Raw genomic sequence first — 19,657 nt, 5'->3', positions numbered from 1 at the left:
TTGTTAATCTGCCCATTTTTACCTTGCAAATACTGAAAAAGGACAAAACACTTCCCCCAATCCTTTTGCTTCCAACTGTTAAGAGTTACTGACGTGTTAAGCACAGCCTCAATGTTCAAGTTAAATTCTAATGAGGCAAGCAACCTTATCAAGGCAACTGCGGTACATTAATTCAACAACAAACAGAACTGTTTTACTTCCTAATCCAGGATTGAGAATAACAGTATCTTAACAAATTTAATCCTACTCACGAGGGTCATGGGAGACCAATTAGCAATCTACTGAGAAAGGGAAATACTGTACATACTACTCAGCTTTCTCTTGGATAACATGTCCCCCAGAACGGTCACAATCATTAGGTCTTATAGGAAACAGAGTCTAAACTCATTTCTTTTCAGAAGGAAAAGCGTTACTCACCATCATTCTGTAATCAAAAGTACCTTTCACCCCTGTTAGTGAGTAGGGAAAGTAAGAGAATCTTCCTGAACACATTACAGAAGTTCTAGTTTGTATTCATTTAAAACAAATAGTGTAGGTGGCAGTCTAAAGAACAGACGTTTGCTCAAAGCAGCCTGCATGAAGATCATGGCTGTAAACCAGTCTCTTTCACCCAAGTGGGCATTCCTTTATGTTACGTGTTTTTGGAAGTTTCTTAGGACACACTTAGCATTCTGAACAGTCTACAATGCTTATACATGTCCACTGTTACTGCTGAAAATCCTGGGCAGAAAAATCACTTATAAACAATATAAAGATGACAGTTTTTATTAAAAAAAAATTTAAAACAAAACCTTGACTAGGCCTACAAACCAAGTGTTGAGACTAGCAAACAACAAAGGTCTCTCCTAGTGTGCATTTACACTTCTTAACAGAAATGCAGACCTAAGCATTCCATTCTGCTGCTCCGACAGACTGCCTTGTCCATAACCTAACCTTGGAGCAGACCATTCTCTTGTGATGTCAAAAACACGGCTATCAATTACAACACCACTGTGCAGATCAATGCCTGGTAACACACGTGCGCTTGTGTCCATCAAGGCTGGAACCCATGTCTGAAAACCGCTTAACCTCCACTGGATCAGAGGTATGGTGAATCAAACAGATGACTAAGCAAGGGCCTCGTGCTCCAATTTAAGCTGCGACTAGGAACATACTCTACGTTTTGTGAGACTCAAACTGACCTTAAAACAACTCCTTCAGAACGACTTCTCAAAACATCTTGGACAGCAGTAGGGCTGGCTGAACTGTGAGAGAACCTCTCAAGGTGGCTGCTCCGCGTACCAACAATCATTTGAGTAACTCGTAAGGCTCACTTGTTTGGGTGGAAGGTTGAAGTACTTGGTCCCTGATGTCCCTAATGCTCAATCTAACATAATCACATACGAAGTAATTCCTACGCACCACTTCTTACTGAAGAAGGGCACGTATCACCCGGAAACTCACATCACATTTTAATCTGTTCCACCTAAAAATATACTACCGTTCAAAGTACGAGAGAACTGAGAAATGCAGAAGCCAGCTTCTGGATCCTTAATGATCACTTCAGTGTTAATGAAGCTAATTAATACTTAGGTCACAGACTGACTCACTAATCTGCAAAATAATTCAAGATAAGTATTTATTAGAGAATAATTATACCAAAGGATACTTCAAAACATCAAAGAGGTGCTGAGAATACTTCCAAAAATTCATGGAAAATCCAATTAAGTTTACTTTGGTGCAAAAAACTTTGAAATCTACACCCAGTTCTTTAATAATACACATTTCCCATGAACGGTCTTGGAAGACCTCTCATATGCACGGATTTCTGTTTTACACCAAAATAAACTTACCTTTCATTTTTTATTAGCTCTCTGAAGTACCCTCATATTTCCTTAAAGTTAAAAAACTATCTTCCATGTAAATTTCATGATAAGCAAAATAATTTAAAAATATGATTGAATCTGCAAATCTTTCCTTAAAACTACTACGGAATCTCTGAGAATATTTTTTGTTTTTCCCTTCCAACTTCTGGTCCTCTAAATATGTATTATTATTATTATTGATGCAAGAATTTATAGTGGAAGACATCTTTTTCCTGCACAAAAATCATGACCTAGCTGGTATGAAGAATGTAAAACTTGAGTAGAACTGAACTTTTTTCCAAACAAAATATAAAAGGTAATATATAACAAGATTATCTTTTGAAAATAGATTTTTTTTGTCTTTCTACTAGAAATAGCAAAAAATCATTCTACATTATATTCTTTGCATTTTTAATTAACATTCCTTCAACAGTATATATGAAAGAAATTCTAAGCCAGAAATACTTAAATGATTTTTTCGTAAGTGCTTTGGATAATTCTGTGGCTGAGAAAATCTGATTTTAGTCTCTGATTGGATGGAGTCAAGAAACAAAACAATTGCAATTACTGAGGCTTAAGCTGATATGACCCAGAAAAAAATCTGTCATTACCCCAGCTTTCAGTCTCCCTTCTACCAAAAAGGAAAAAATAAAAAAAATTCCTGCTTAGGTATGCAAGATTCCAAGGAATTCTGAACAGCTCAGCTTCCAGTGACCTACTCCGGTGAACCACTGAAGCCTGGCGTGATCCAAGTAACACAGAGAACTTCAGTAGCGGTGGAGACAGGGCCCCACACCAGGCAGAATGTTCAATCTTCAGTGACAAGGAAGGAACACCATCCAAGCTCCTAAAACACATAGCGACAAGTCCAAGAACGTGGTCGGACGTAATCCAGAAATGTGGGCTACAATGGGAAAAAGAACGGGAGAGTAACTTATATGTGTACTCAGTGTGTAAGACGTGGAGGCAGGTAGGGAGTGTTAATGGTCTAACTTTAAAATGCCTCCCGGCGTTTCATCAAACTTTGTAAGAAGCTCACTAATCCAAAGCAAGTTCAGTTCTTTCCTCTACAACACACAGTTCTTCAATTTAGAAGCTTCACATGGAGTGTTAAGTCCAGTAAACTCCACACAACTGCACGGACTTCTGACCAGTTCTAAATAGGGATCATTCCTTCTGGTCATCCTGCCTTTTTATTTTAGCACAACCCAACATTCAGTAGCCTAACATCTAAATAGGGGCAGGACAAGGATGGTGTATGCACACACACACACACACACACACACAAATGTCTGTAACACAGATTTAAAGTGACCAAACTACTTTAAGGAGGAATAGATGAAATACTATTAAGGTTCAGAAACAGTAAGGGCACAAGAGTAAGAACTTGAAAAAGTTCCATGGAAAATATACATCCAAACTGGATTTTGATAAGAGAATAAAATCCGATGTGTGGAATCTGAGTATGAAGAGCGCATGAGCAGGACAGAGCTGAGTCCAGAGCACAGAGGGGATTAATAGGGCGGGGGTGGGGGTGGGGGGGTAGTTAGAGCGGCACAGCTGGGGGAGGTAGCTAATCTGAGCGTTAGAAGAGTCTATGAGAAAGATCTAGACAGACTGATCAAGGAGGTAAATCTCCCCTCCTCCCCAAAAATACCTGGGGAGTTACTGATACAGTTAATAACCAAAGCCTCAAGAATAAGTGAAACCTGCACACGATTATGAAAAACCAAGCATCGCAGCAGTGAAGTCCTAGGCACGCCAGCATTATCTGACAGTTTTACAGGAGTTCACTACTTTGGGAAGAGAGAAGTAAAGCGTCAAAATGTATGTGTGGGTGGTGGTGGCAGGGACACACACGGCAAAGGGAAAACGCCGGAGAGAACTAGAAAAGGCTGAAGAAAGAGCAGTGGAAAAAGAAAGGCAACTAGAAACGAGGAGAGGTCAATGGAGAGAAAATCAGAGGAGGGATTTTAGGACAGAAGCGCACAGTAGGGCTGGCTAATAAACTATTTCCCTCCCTCTCGCATTCATCCATCCTAACCTCAACTACCGTTACTCACGTTTTTCAGAGGGCAGTGCTGGCGTGCATACCACTCCTGAGAATAAAGGCACAGGATGACCCCGTGGCCCAGGAAAAGGGAAGCCCACACCAGAATGTTCCAAATTGGCCTTTTCCGACTATCATTGACAATGAAGTTGAAAGCCACTAAAGTTAGGAAGAGAACAAAAATATGTACATATGTATGTGTGTAGTTATCAAAACATCAGGAGACGAGGGGTCTCAGCCCTATGCTCATCTTATTTATGTTTTTTTCAAATAAAATAATTTTACGACTGCCTTTAACAATCACAGTATCAACTGTTCATGTACACGTTTTAATCTGGTCTCTGGTCTTACAAATAAAAACGCAGCTTCACTGTTGAAAGTTATTAATCAATAATTAATAGAAAATCAATAGTACTGAGAATCAGCGGAAATGTATTCCATGGAATTATTCATACTTTAGTGACATGGCCAGTTTTCCCAGGGTTCTCAGGGTGTACGATGACAGTGCTTATGAATGGGGCAGCTGTTGACAGACAGGTTCCATGCTGTACAAATCAATGTTGTCACTGAGATTCAAAAGGTTACCTGGTTCGCTTCCTTATGTCCAAGCGTAAGCGAACACCCTGGGACAGCGTTGTGTAACTACTCAGTCAGTATCCCGACCTCCGGACAAACAGCACTGTGACACGGCCTTCCTACTATCTCAGCTGCCTACACCGACTTCCTAGTTCCTTTTCTGTCTCATTTTCTCTTGTAGCAGACTCACAGCATGCCACGATACTTACTTCCAAAGAACATGAAGAGCACAAAAAGTACTGGATAGAAATAGCTCAAACAAACAGCCAAGGCATACTCGTGCACGACTGCAGACATGGCAAAGACCGCCAACATGGCAGCAGACTTGAACCTCTTAGAGAAAAACTGAGGCAAATGGAAAATAGTAAAAAGTTAATTTTAAAAAGTGTAAGTAATGGAGCATAAACTAAAAACATAATTATCATATGCTAAAGACATCGATTATATGTTTTACTTTTCTAGTCTATTCCATAGACTGACCCAAATCTATTAAAATACTTACAAAAATATATGCTCATAAACTTTTATATTAAATGAAGGTTTTAAATCATTCTTCAAAAATTTGAGCATATTTCACACACATTGATAGCTTATATCTATAATTACTATAGTTGACAAAACATAGTTTTCAAATAAAAACACAACACAGAATATTTTTTTTTTTTTTGACAGGCAGAGTTAGACAGTGAGAGATAGAGAGACAGAGAGAAAGGTCTTCCTTCCATTGGTTCACCCCTCAAATGGCTGCTATGGCCGGTGTGCTGCACCGATCTGAAGCCAGGAACCAGGTGCTTCCTCCTGGTCTCCCATGGGGTGCAGGGCCCAAGCACTTGGGCCATCCTCCACTGCACTCCCGGGCCACAGCAGAGAGCTGGACTGGAAGAGGAGCAGCCGGGACAGAATCTGGCACCCCAACCGGGGCTGGAACCCAGGGTGCCGGCACCGCAGGTAGAGGATTAGCCTAGTGAGCCGTGGCGCCGGCCACAACACAGAATTTTAACCCTTTTTAAAAATAAGATTCATTTATTTATTTGAAAGACAGAGTTACACACAGAGAGGAAGAGACAGAGAGAGAGAATCTTCCATCTTCTGGTTCACTCCCCAAATGGCCACAAAGGCTGAGCTGTGCCGATCTGAAGTCAGGAGACAGGAGCTTTTTCCTAGTCTCCCACATGGGTGCAGGGGCCCAAGCCCTTGGGCCATTTTCCACTGCTTTCCCAGGCTATAGCAGAGAGCTCAATCGGAAGTGGAGCAGCCGGGACTTGAACTGGCGCCCATGTGGGATGCTGGCACTGCAGGCAGTGGCTTTACCTGCTACGCCACAGTGCCAACCCCAGAATTTTAATCTTTAGAGTGACTCTGTAAGGTGTCCTCTCTAAAACTAAGACTTAGAAGGAGGGGCTCGCCTTATCTGGACACGAAACTACCTTTATAAATGACAGAACCAGTACTCAAATACACTGTTTCCACAAGATGCTGTCACTCAGCCTAGTGACGCCCTTACTGAGCGATGAAGACACTAACACTAGTGTGGGCCAGGGGATTCAAGGCTGTATTTCACAGGCTCGGCGTTCAGCCCAGCGGTGAACACGCCGGTTCAGCTGCTCGTGGCCCACACCAGAGTTACTGAGTTCAATACCCAGCTCTGCCTCCAGCTTCCCACTAACACAGACCTAGGGAGGCAACAGCAGTGACTTAAGTAACTGGCTTCCTGCCACCACCTTGGCTGCCGTGGGCATTTGAGAATGAACCAGCAAATGGGCCATTTCCCTCCCTTTCTCTCCCTCTTCTCTCTCTCTCTCTTTCTCTCTCCCTCCTTTCTTTCTTCCTCTCCCAAATAAAAGAAAATTTTTAAAGGCTACATCTCATCAGTCTAAATATATTCCACTTTTTAAAGTATTTCAAACATGAGTCACTGATTGGAGACATGTAAATCCACAAGTATTTCTGTTCGTTTAACAAGGAAAATAAAACAAATGGAAAAAAACGCTATAGGGGATTATATGTTGGCAATGAGATCCAAGAGAAATGGCCCATCATTGGTGGATCATTCCAAGGCCTCCATGTATTCTTACTTGGTAATTAGGTAAAAGAAAATCCAGACCAAAAACACAGTATTCAACCATGTACCTACCTACTGGTTTTTTGTTTTTTTTTTTAATTTATTTATTTATTTGAAAGACAGAATTACAGAGAGGCAGAGGCAGAGAGAGAGAGGTCCTCCATCCTCTGCTTCACTCCCCAGATGGCTGCAATGACTGGAGCAGAGAGCTGGATCAGAAGTGGAGCAGTGAGGACTTGAACCGGCGTTCATATGGGATGCTGGCACTGCCGGTGTCGGCTTTACCTGATACATCACAGTGCTGGCGTCCTTACTGGCTTCTAAGCAATACTCTACTGGAACCAGAAGGGTTCTTAGATCTAACTGTCTCCTAAGAGAACTGAAGACAAGACATATCACCTTTTCTTCACGAGCAATTAAGTAAAACCTTCCAACTGTACAATACTCATCCTTTCAGGAAAACAATCTCTATTTCTTAAATAACATCAACTAAATCCTGCTGCTTACCCAGAGCAAGTCCTTGTAGGCATAGTAATACAGCCAGTCATGGACCACCACGTTCCAGGTCCTATAATAGTTAGCATATGACGTGGAGTTCCACCAGTCCTGAGGATAAAAGTAAAGGTATAAAATGACATGCACACAAACACATTTACACAAAGATCCAAAGCAAAATGCCTGAATATTCCCAAAGAACATACACATGTAACATACAACCCAGAATGTACTGTGAACAGTTAGTTCACACACTAATGTCAAAACAATCTTAAAAGGCATCATGGGAGCTGGCATCGTGGAGCAGCAGACTAAGCAGTCACCAGCAGAGCTGGCATCCCATACAAGCCAGTTCAGGTCCCAGCTGCTCCACCTCTGATCCAGCTCCCTGCTAACGCACATGACAAAACAGCAGAAGAGGGCCCAAGTACTCAGACCCCTGACACCCAGGTAGAAGACCTGGCTGGAGTTCCAGGCTCCTGGCTTTGGTCTGGCCCAGTCCAAACCATTGTGGTCATTCGAGGATTGAACCAGCAGACAGAAGATCTCTCTCCGGTTTTCCTCCTCTGACTTTCAAATAAATAAATCCATTGTTTTAAAAAAGGCACTCTGGTTTTTTTTACAGTTCAATACATTATTCTAGTGATACATGTTTAAGTGCTTGGTTTATTTTGTCTTTTGATGAAACAAGTCATTACAGAAAACAGAACACACAGAATCATTTAAATGTAATGTTTGTCTAAACAGTCATCAGTGACCCTCCACCCTTTACTCTGCTACTACACGATGAAAGAGTTTCTAGTGTTTTTTTTTTAAAGATTTATTTATTTATTTATTTGAAAGTCAGAGTTACACACAGAGAGGAGGGGACGCAGCGGGGGAGGGGGTGTCTTCCATTCAATGGTTTACTCCCCAATTGGCCTCGATGGCTAGAGCTATGCCGATCCAAAGCCAGGAGCCAGAAGCTTCTTCCGGGTCTCCCACACGGGTGCAGGGGCCCAAGGACTCGGGCCATCTTCTACTGCTTTCCCAGGCCATAGCAGAGAGCTGGATCGGAAGAGGAGCAGCCAGGACTCAAACTGGTGCCCATATGGGATGCCGGCAGTGCAGGTGGTGGCTTTATCCACTATGCCACAATGCAGGCCCCAATTAAAGAGTTTTTTAAGGTCACAAAGGCTGGATGAATTGCCATCACCAAGTCGCTGCTTGGTGCCATCGTTAATGGCAACATTCAAGCTATACAAGGAATGAGATGGTGGCTACCCCGAAGTCCTAATGTCCCTTTAAATATTTCTTGTTACCAATTTTAAGATCAAACTAGTAGAATCAGATGTCTACAATCTGCAACCTGTACCTACTGTTTCTTTGTGAAAGGCATGAAACACTTGACATGTTGCCAAAACAACAAATAAAACTCCAGAGAGCTTGAGGTAGTATTATAGAACACTACGAACCATCTGTTCAAGTCTAGAGTTTAACCTCAACTTCAGAAGCATAGAATAGTATTTTCAGCAGAATTAAATACCTTTCAAAACAAAGCAGTGAAGAGTTATTTCTCTCATGAGTGTCTCAGTAGTTGTGAGATAACTTATGAGGTCATTCACATAGAACTGGACAGCCAATCTCAAATGAACAACCAGTATAAGCAAAGTCTCCTAATACCCCCGAGACAAACGCCACCCCTCTGAAATCAGCAATATGTGCTCACAGGATCCAGCAGAAACCAGACGAGGTAAAAGAAAATATGAGACTATGACAATAATCTCGATTTCAGAATTTCAGACTTAATGGAAAAGAAAATTACAAAAAGCATGTAATATAAGCCAACAATGTTTAAATGCTTCCCAATGAGTAAATAAATAAATGAAAGCAACAAGGAAGATGAGTTCAAGTGTACACTACCTTATAAAACATCCTGTCACCAAAGCGTAGCATCTCAGCAAAGGCATTGAGCCAGCAGTGCAAAAATGCAAAAAAGGTAAGGAACAGAATCAGCACACCTGAAAGTAAGATTCGCAACAGTAAGAGTCTTGCCAAACGGCTCATACACCAGGCAGTTACTTATCTGTCGTCATGTGATCAGCTGGGACTATTTTGTATGTAATATAAATCAATATTCCCACTTATCCACTCCAGAGATGACAAAGCACACTTCTCAAAGTTCACTGTCTTAATTTTAAAATGCAATATATATTTTACATATATAATATATATGTATATTTATATATTAAAATGCATATATACTATATGCCATATAAATGTCTTGAAATAATCACACTTTACCCCGTAATTATTACATATTAATAAAAATGTAAAAATATTTGGGGCCAGAGCTGACACAGCAAGTTAAGCTGCCATCTACAGTGCCAGCATCCCACATGGGTGCCAGTTTGAGCCCTGGCTGCTCTACTTCTGATCCAGCTCCCTGCTAATGCGCCTGGGAAGGCAGTGGAGCATGGCCCAAGTGCTTGGGCCCCTGTAGCTCTGTGAGAGTTCCAAAAGAAGCTCCTGGCTCCAGATCAGTCCAGCTCCAGCCACTGCAGCCATCTGGGGACTGAGCCAACAGGTGGAAGACTCTCTCTGTCTCTCCCTCTGTCTGTCTGTAACTCTGTCTCTCAAATAAATAAATCTTAAAAAAAGAAAGAAATGCCCTGATGTATGGCTTAATTTGGCATTCAAAGCCCTTCAAAATACAGTCCACATGCATCTTTAAACAAACTGTTGAAAACTAGGAGAGATCTTGTCCTTCTCCCCTGCATGGGCATCTGGGGACTCCGGAGATACCTCTGCTTGTCAGAACAGCAAGGGGGTGGCTAACTTATGTGTTAGAGGCCAGGATGCTGCTGAATATCGCGCAATGCGCAAGCACCACCCCCAATTTAGCCTAAGTGTGAATAGTGACAAGGTGAACATATTCTTATCAAACTTATCTCTAACGAGTCCACCTGCAGGGCTGTAAACACCACCCACAACTGGACTTCATTCCAAAATACTCCATGCTTTTTATCCATGCCACTCCTGAAAGCACTTTTCCACCATTTTTCTGGCAAGGCAAACGCTGACCTATTTTTCTTTTTTTTTTAAATTGACAGGCAGAGTTAGACAGTGAGAGAGAGAGACAGAGAGAAAGGCCTTCCTTCCGTTGGCTCAACCCCTCAAATGACCGCCACAGCCAGAACCGCGCTGATCCGAAGCCAGGAGCCAGGTGCTTCCTCCTGGTCTCCCATGCAGGTGCAGGGCCCAAGCACTTGGGCCATCCTCCACTGCACTCCCGGGCCACAGCAGAGAGCTGGACTGGAAGAGGAGCAACTGGGACAGAATCCAGCGCCCCAACCAGGACTAGAACCCAGGGTGCCGGCGCCGCAGGTGGAGGATTAGCCTAGTGAGATACAGCGCTGGCCCCTGACCTATTTTCAATACCCAATGTTAGAGATCATCTCTAACAATAAATGAACCATGTTCACCCTGCTTATTTAGTGTGCATTACATTATGTTGTAAAATACCCACTTACACATCCATCGTTTTCATTTACTCATCCAACAAGTATTTATAGAACATCTATTATGTTCCAGACAATATGAGCTGGACTATGACCAGCGTGACACAACCCTTGATCTCAAGGAACTTGTGGCTCATTGAGGAATATACCCAGGTATTTAACACATATCCTACTAAGGGCAGACTATCAGAAGTCCGCAAAAGAGGGAAAGGACGAGAGAAGGAGATGACAGAAAACCCTACCAACGCTTAACGAGTGTCGTGGAAGACTAAGGAATGGAAGCTATAGCTGAAATGCGAGTTCCCAGGGGTAAAGGTTACCTATGTCTTATTCCCTGCTGGGTCCTCAGCACCTGGCACGTAGTAGGTACTCACAGAACAAGAGAAGCTAAGAGACTGAAAGACAGGAGAACAGGAAGTGGTGGCAAGAGCGACTTCAAATGTCAGCCACACGCAGTGCTACACAGACGCCCATCAGGAGGTTACCAGTGTTTTTAACAAAGGCCACTTCAGTGGCCTAGCCAGAGTCCAAGTAAACTGACAGCGAATTGAATAGTGAACAGAAAGATAAAGCATAAATATAAAATGTTCACCCTCAGGGAAAACAAAATTCAACTGAAAAAAGATGAATGGAAAGACTGGCCTGAGACTGGAAGAAGGGTGCTTCACTTCTGAGATGGATGGGAGAGATTGAGATGGGTGCAGATGTGTAGATGAGTAGAGAGAGAAGGACAACCACAGGCGTTAGCTTCCCGTTTCCTTGTGCATTTATGAATGACCAAAGTACCCATGTTACCTGGCAAGATGGAGTTAAATATACACAGGACGAGGACACGAGCGCTGAAGGGCTCCTGTTTGATATTCCGAAACAACGGGGCACAGAGCCGCTCAAAGATATAGTACACATAAAAAAGGCAGCCAAAGACCTGGAACAAAACAAAATATATGATAGTGATGGCTTCATAAGGAAAGAGGGAGAGTGTTTTTTTTTCCCTCTCTAACAGATCATATGGAAGCCTTTCATTAATGTTGACACATAAAGAAGTATGTAGAATTGCTAGAGGTGTGGCTGGTCTGTGTGATTAAGCCACCACTTGGAGGGCTAGCATTGTGATGCAGCAGATTAAGCCACTACCTGCAACGCCAGCATCCCATATGGGCGCCGGTTCAAGTCCTGGCTGTTGCACTTCCAATCCAGCTCCCTGCTAATGTGCCTAGGAAAGCAGCAGAAGATGGCCCAAGTGCTTCGGTCCCTGTAGCCATGTGGGAAACCAGGATGAAGCTCCTGGCTCCTAGCTTCAGCTTGGCCCAGCCCCAGCCACTATGGCCATGTCGGGAGTGAACCAGCAGATGGAAGACCCCTCTCTCTCTGTAACTCTGCCTTTCAAATCAATAAAATAAATCTTTTAAAAAAAATTTACCTGTGCAAACTGCATAGCAACATAACCCCATCTTACAGTGGGAGTCCTAAAAAAGGAAGAACCAAAACAAGTTTTCTAAATAAAGTCAACAACTGAACTTACAGACCCTCCCAATTAATATTCTTCCACAGAGAACATCATTTATGGCCACATAATTGTGTCAAGAATTATGATAATCAAACTGGACTGCTGGAATTGCCATCTGAGGCTTCCCAGGCCAGAGAGAAAATCAGAGCCCATTCTGCAACCTGAACTGAGCCCACCTACCTACCCCCCTCCCTCGCATCCCTCCAGCGCTCACCACACGTCCACTTCACCATGCCCTCACCTGGGATAGCTGTCCCGGTAGATCAGGGTAGGAGCAAACAAGAAGTACAAGTACTGGTTGACTGTGGGTATTGGAACAGTGCCTAAAAAAGGAAAATCATTCGATCAGAGGCTCTGTGAAACCTCTCAGCAAAACCAAAAGGGGGGGAAGGAAGCCCAGAACAGGGAAAAATAAAGTGTTTCCTCCTCATCTCCTTGGACGACTTCTTACTCTCGGAACTGAGTATTACCCATCTCTCCAAACTAAATTATTCCCACGACTGAGATACTTCTACAGTAAGAAGCAACAACTTGCAAAGAGTAAGCAGGCACAGGTGTAAAGAGACTATTAACATTCCAGGAACATAAGGCAAAGTTGCAAGAGTCTAATGATTAATGACAAAACAGGAATAGCTTCTCGACCTTTTGGCTAAGATCAAGTGTAGTAAGACAAAACAAGGATAATCAGGAAAGAGTGAATAGTCTTCCAAATCCATGTGGAGCCTATGTATTTAAACTCAAACACACTTTCTACAGGACGCCATGTAACATCCCCATCAACGCCACAAGCTGGAATATCCTGTTAACAATCCTTTAGCCTAATAAATTACATACTTGATTTCTCCTTAGCTGAATTTAGTACCCGAGGCACGTTCTCTCTGACAAATGAATGGGCCTTCATTATCAAACGAATCTACAAAAAAAAGGGGGGGAAGATGAATTTTCCAACATTTGTATCCAATCTCCCCATAAGTAGCCCCTAAACAGCACAAGATTATAATCACACAAAAAAGCTTCTTAATTTTGCATAAACTAACCCAAGTTCACTTTTATGCTATAAAGAAAATAAAGAGGAAAAAAACCCAAAGGACATATAATTATTTGTTTTTTCTATTGAATAGCATTACCTATTTATTAACATTAAGAAATTAAAAATCTGTTCAAAGAAAACCTCTTGAAATGGTCCTTTCCGTTACGTCAGAAAACCCTGGAGGCCCGCATTGCAGAGCAGCGGGCTACGCCACCCCTTGCAGCACAGGCATTAGATACTGGAGTGCCAGTTCAAGTCTCAGCTGCTACACTTCCAATTCAACTCCCTGATAACATGCCTGTAAAGACGGCCCAAGTGCTTGGGCCCCTGCCACCCACACGGGAGGCCCAGATAGAGTTCTGGGATCTTGTTTTTCACCTGGCCCGGCCCAGCCCAGCCACTGTGGCCATTTGGGGAATGAACCAGCAGATAGAACATATCTCACTCTCGCCCTACCTTTCAAATAAACAAATAGATAAATAAAAGTTAAAAGAAAAATTCTGAAAGGTATAGAAATTAAAATAAGTCCTTCATTTAAATAGGAATAGATATGACAAAACAATGAATCTGACACTTAAAAAGTAAAGTCTTTAGTTAGAAAAATATTTTACAATCTAGATGACTTCAACAAAAAGTATTCTGGAAAAAAACAATCTGTCCAGTATAGCTCAATTTAATTTATTTCAATCATCCTGACTCAGAGAACACTGAAGCTAAATGAATCTTAAAAGCTGAGATAATCCTGTTTAACATTTTAATTCTACAGGAAATAGTGGCACATGCACAAAAAAAAAATACAAAAATTTATCCAAATTCATACAGCTAACAGCAACAGTATTACATGACCATCATCATCACTATTTTAACAAAGCATAGCAGTCCATTGGATAGTATGCACAACCTTACCTGCTCGAGTATAACAATGAAACGGGAAGCTGGTGGCAGTGTATATGCTAATACAATATACGTTGGCCCAAAACCTAGAATTCCAAGCTGGAAGACCATAAAAAGTAAGCCATGGAAGAGAGAATACATCAGTGGATGAGAACTCTTGCTGTAGCCATTGGCCCAATGTTGAAACAGGAAATAGGGAATTGAAAGTGTAGACAGGAACATGGTCCACCAGGTCCAAACAACAGTAGGAAATTTGCCAAAAGCGTAAGACAGGAGATTGAACTCAAGCACCAGCCTGGGGAGAGGAAGCACAGAAAACGGAGTTTGTAACACACACCAAATTCACAGAATGCAAACTTCCAAGCCCCAGACTTTGAACTTTAGGAAACACTGGAACATAAGTACATTTAAACCACAGATCTAATAGTTTTGCTAGATAGAGATCTGCTTCTAACCCTGTTTGACAATACAGCTCAACAACAAATTTCCTAAAAGCTCTAAGATACTATGGTCCCTGAACTGAAGATACCTAAGATAATAAAGTAATGAACTTCAGAAAGATAAGATTCTCACACTAATCTTTTAAAACACTAAAGTCAACTATTACAAAATGAAATATTCAAGTATCAATCACTTTGACATTCAATAGATGACTTTTCAGAAAGAAAGTTAAAATTTGGAAATTTTAACTATTATACCATTATCTCAAGTTTTAATTTTCCCAAGAAATACATAATTCAGTCATGATTACCAAATTGTCACTTTTTAAGTTACAATTTGATTTTTACATCAAAAAGAAACATCACTTTTTTTCAACCTAAAGTTCCAATGTTACCATTTGGAAAAAACACCTAGAAAATAATGATTATATTAAATGGACTATTTCAAAAATGAAAGTACTGAAACTCCTAATTATCTCTAAACTTTTTAGAAAAGAAAATTACGCTCAAATCAGCACCTCTGGGATATTCTGAGCAAATCTGGCCGAACTATTCTTGACCAAAATTCAGTGAACACTCTCAAGTGCCCCTACAAAGCAGCCAGTCATTCTTGGCACTGTCTTACCTTCCTTCATCGATGTAATCTACCACAAGAGTGCTGAGGATAAAGAGAATGAGGAGGGCGATGAACATGTGATATATTGTCCTGATGTGGTCCACTTCAAACAGCTCACTGTAATTGTAGTTCAAAAAAACCAAATTGGTAATCCATACTCGAATTTTAAAACATTATGCAGACTTTTCTTTAGAGTAATTTAGAAGATCCTTAATACACCACTGGAAAAAAAATCTCTAAAAGTAACAGTAAATACACAATTTTAAACATGAAGTACAAGCATATTAAATATTAAGATCAAGGGGCCGGCACACACAATGGCTTCAAACCCTGGCCTGCAGTACCAGCATCCCATGAGGCCAGTTCAAGTCCCAGCTGCTCCAATTCCAATCCAACTCCCTGCAAAAGGGCCTGGGAAAGCATCAGAGGATGGCCCAACTACTTGGGACCCTGTGCCCATAGGGGAGACCCAGATCATGACTTCAGCCTAGCCCAGCCTCAGCTGTTGTAGGCATTTGAGAAGTGAACCAGTAAATGGATGGAAGATCTGTCTCTGTCTCTCTGCCTTTCAAAACAATAAAACTTTTTAAAAATCCTGTTCTTACAGTCTACTCCCTACACTTCACTAGTACAGTACGTACTTCTATACTAATGATAACTATCATCCTATACGTCTATAAAACCTAAGTTATTGATAAGTGCTTTTACTTTCTCCTCATTGATTTTAACAGTGATCTGCTTTTCTTTTAAAATGTAGCAATCTCTTTCCTAAATTACTTCCCAATACCTTTTGTATCTATCTAAAACAAGTATTTTAACCTTGTTTTTGGCAAGAGTTATGTTAACTTTCTAAAAGACTTTTCTGAGAAATCTCAAATACTATGAAATCCCTAGAATAAGGCTCTTCAAATTCTAATAAAAACCCATTTGAGTCATAAAAAATGTGTTCCATTTCCTTGGTTAAATTTTTTAAAATTAAACTGTATTTTAATTTTGTTTCTTTTTCATAAATACCATTCTATCATTAAAATCGTCATTAAAATGTAATTATTTTATTTTTCCTTTTATGTGAAAAGCCTGCATTTTCCCCTGTATTTTCTCTTCAAAAAAATTATACCAAAACTAAAAAGGGATTTTATACATATTTATAACCTCATAGAGGCTAAACAGTGCAAATCAACTTGGCTCATGGAAGGTAAATGTTGGTAAGTATAAGATGCATTTTTAGGCCGGCGCCGCGGCTCACTAGGCTAATCCTCTGCCTGCGGCGCCGGCACACCGGGTTCTAGTCCCGGTCGGGGCACCGGATTCTGTCCCGGTTGCCCCTCTTCCAGGCCAGCTCTCTGCTGTGGCCCGGGAGTGCAGTGGAGGATGGCCCAAGTGCTTGGGCCCTGCACCCCATGGGAAACCAGGAGGAAGCACCTGGCTCCTGGCTTCAGATCAGCGCCGTGTGCCGGCCGCGGCGGCCCTTGGAGGGTGAACCAACGGCAAAGGAAGACCTTTCTCTCTGTCTCTCTCTCTCACTGTCCACTCTGCCTGTCAAAAATAATAATAATAATAATAATAATAATAATAATAATAAAAAGATGCATTTTTCACCATACCAACTATTCAGATGAAATGCAACAATGCAGGTTAAATTTCAGCTGTATTCTAATGAATAAATAATTGACCAAATGAATAATCAATCTACTCAAAGATCACTAAAGAAGAAATATTAATCACATATCCAAAATGAACCTTTAATTTTCAGTTTGCAAATAAAGTCACAATTAATTTACCTTGAATAATTTTATTTTTAAAATACTAAGTAATCAGTTTTTTGTTTAAAGATTTATTTATTTAATTTTAAGTCAGAGTTACAGAGAGGCAGAGGCAGAGTGAGAGACAAAGAAGAGAGAGAGGCCTTCCATCTGCTGGTTCACTCCCCAAATGACCACAATGGCCAGAGCTGAGCTGATCTGAAGCCAGGAGCCAGGAGCTTCTTCTGGGTCTCCCATGCAAATGCAGGGGCCCAAGCACTTGGGCCATCTTCCACTGCTTTCCTAGGCTGTAGGAAAAAGCTGGATCAGAAGTGGAGCAGCTGGGACTCGAATCAGCTCCCACATAGGATGCCCGCACCGCAGGGGGCAGCTTTACCCACTATACCACAGTGTCGGCCCTGCAATCAGTTTTTAAATGAGTAACTTGAAAATGAGATGAAAACATAATCTCATGTATTAAAAGAAGGCAGCATCTCCAAATCATGAGCTGGCTTACCAAGTCAGAAAACTTCAGCTCTAGCCCTTTGGGTAACCAGTTCTCTGAAGCAACACCATTTTTATCCCCAGCTCCTCTTTAACGCTAGATGCAGAACCAGAAGATCAGAAGGAAAGGGCACGACACGACAAATGCATTAAAAGAGATGCCAAAACTAATGATTTCTATCAACAGGGAAGACACTCATCACACAGTCTTAGACTAAGCAGTGACTCTTTATCAATCAGGCTAGGTGTTTTTTTTTTTTTTCCTAAAATTCAAAATAAATGTTAACAAAATCAACTAAAAATACTCACTCCAAGAGAGATCGCCTTGCAACGAAAATCTTTCCCTGCTCTGGAGGTGCTCTCAGGTCTCTGGAAGGAACAAAAAAAATCAAAATGAAGTGCTTCCAGTAGTGTAAGAAATGTGATCCCGCAGACAAGAAACACACGACCCACGACCACAGTTAACACTAAGGAACCGCCTTCTCACTGTGATCCAGGTCCTGTGCTGGGGTTTTATGCATGTTATTGCATTTACTCCTCCTGAACAACACACACACAGCTATTTAGGTCGGCAGAGGTGTTAGACACAACCAACCGGAACAGCATACACTCGGTCCCCACACCCAGCCCCTGCGGAGAGGCACTGCATTCCACACTGGCAACCACATTTCCTTCTCCTAGAGTCCCTAGGTCATGGCCAAGACTCCAGCCATATGGTGCTCCAAGCCATCCAGATGACTGGCTTCCCCTCCAAACTTCCACTGAGATTATGATGTCAACAGACTTCCAGCAACTCCCAACAGCCCCTAATTTTTATTTTTAACATTTATCTATCTATCTATCTATTATTCATAAGACAGACTGACAAAATGGGAGCAACACAGAGACAGAGAGAGAAAGCAACCCCGAGATATCTTCCATCCACTGGTTCTCCTCCCAAATAGCCAAAACAGTCAGGGCTGGGCCAGGCCAAAGCTAGGAGCCAGGAACTGCATCCAGGTGCCCACATGGGTGGCAGGGACCCAAGTACTTGGGCCATCATCCATTCCCTCCCAGGCCCACTAAGAGGGAGCTGGATCAGAAGTGTAGAGGAGCTAGGCCTCAAACCAGACACTCTGATAAGCGATGCCGGTGTCCCGAGTGGCAGCTTAACCTGCTGAGCCACAGCACCTGCCCCTGGCTTCCTGATCTTAACGTTTTGCTCTAGTTACAAATCACTTGCATTTTGATACCTAGCATAAACATCTTCTTTAGGGCTTTCTGTAGCACCACCAGCACGTCTGTCAAGTATGACTGGTCAAAGCTATTCTCCAGGACAGGAGAGATGGATAGAGACTGCAGAGGCATGAAACTGAGGAAAGTGAAAAATGGAAAACTGAATCCACACACTAGGAGGAAATAACCCAGCTCTCACGTGGTTAAAGAACCTTCCCAATAGCACTCACAGCCTACAAGAAGTGCCAGGCTGGGACTCAGGCACTTCTACTGCAGTCCATGTTCTGACCAGTGACCTAGAGTAGATACCTGTGTTAAAAGAAAATCATGTCTATACTTACTTAGCTCTGTGATTGTTTTTCATTTCTTTAAGAATGGAAAAAGTTGTGAGAGCACATCCACCATTGTCTAATGATGCCGATTTTTCAATCAGATTGGTCACAAAATCATCAAAGTGACTGCCAACTTCCTTCAAAAAAAGTGGCTTTAATTCCTATAATTTTAAAACAAGTAAAGGAAAACAAAGAACACATGCATGTGGGTTATTAACATTTTTCTAAAGCACTCTCAAACAGAGCTGGTTCAAAAGAAAGCATATAGAGTAAATATTCAAGGGTAAAGGCAAAAATACATCTATAGCTGATTGTAGTTTCAGAAATGGTTATTGAAAAATCAATACATGGATGTTATACCCTATTAAAAATATGTATCTTTTCTAAGCACAAATTAAAAACACCAAAGTAATCACCGACTAAGTGAACTCCCTGACATAAAAAATCAAAATCACACAACGTTCAAAATGAGACTATTCCTCTCTTCATTTTTATTTAGAAACACACCCAAAAAGTCAGCATTATATCCCCATTAAATTTTAAGTCCCCCTTTTTTTAGGCAATTCCTTTGCTCTAATTACCCACTATTTATATTTTAGAGCATGTCATTTATTTATATCAAATGTTGACTTCTTTACAAAGAGCTCAAGAAATTCAACAACAAAACAAACAATCTAGTTAATAATTGGGCAAAGGACTTGAAAAAACACTTTTCAAAAGAGGAAATTCAAATGGCCAACAGACACCTGAGAAAATGCTAGCATCACTAGCCATCAGGGAAATGCAAATCCAAACCACAAAGAGGCTTCACTTCACTCCAGTTAGAATGGCTCACATACGAAAATCAACA

General features: G+C 41.4%; 1 protein-coding gene across 3 annotated transcripts in view; it reads right to left on the bottom strand.

Moving 5' to 3' along the window:
- Positions 1-749: 749 nt before the first annotated feature.
- SOAT1 (sterol O-acyltransferase 1) overlaps positions 750-19,657 on the bottom strand; it is a 67,699-nt gene continuing 48,791 nt past the window's right edge. For all 3 annotated transcript variants that reach the window (XM_070077205.1, XM_070077206.1, XM_051858250.2), the window contains 13 exons: positions 18,817-18,968; positions 17,570-17,629; positions 15,024-15,131; positions 13,971-14,253; positions 12,869-12,947; positions 12,276-12,357; positions 11,948-11,993; positions 11,323-11,452; positions 8,930-9,027; positions 7,040-7,138; positions 4,680-4,815; positions 3,908-4,053; positions 750-2,748 (listed from right to left, as the gene is read on the bottom strand). In XM_070077205.1, the coding sequence (XP_069933306.1) occupies positions 2,692-2,748; positions 3,908-4,053; positions 4,680-4,815; positions 7,040-7,138; positions 8,930-9,027; positions 11,323-11,452; positions 11,948-11,993; positions 12,276-12,357; positions 12,869-12,947; positions 13,971-14,253; positions 15,024-15,131; positions 17,570-17,629; positions 18,817-18,968 (1,476 nt within the window). In that variant the 3' untranslated portion in view covers positions 750-2,691. The remainder of the gene's footprint in view (positions 2,749-3,907; positions 4,054-4,679; positions 4,816-7,039; positions 7,139-8,929; positions 9,028-11,322; positions 11,453-11,947; positions 11,994-12,275; positions 12,358-12,868; positions 12,948-13,970; positions 14,254-15,023; positions 15,132-17,569; positions 17,630-18,816; positions 18,969-19,657) is intronic.

Source organism: Oryctolagus cuniculus, chromosome 7 (assembly GCF_964237555.1).
Source record: "Oryctolagus cuniculus chromosome 7, mOryCun1.1, whole genome shotgun sequence".
In the NCBI taxonomy this organism is placed as follows: domain Eukaryota; kingdom Metazoa; phylum Chordata; class Mammalia; order Lagomorpha; family Leporidae; genus Oryctolagus; species Oryctolagus cuniculus.
Note: the sequence above shows the minus strand (reverse complement) of the source record. Positions and strands in the feature narration are given on the sequence as shown.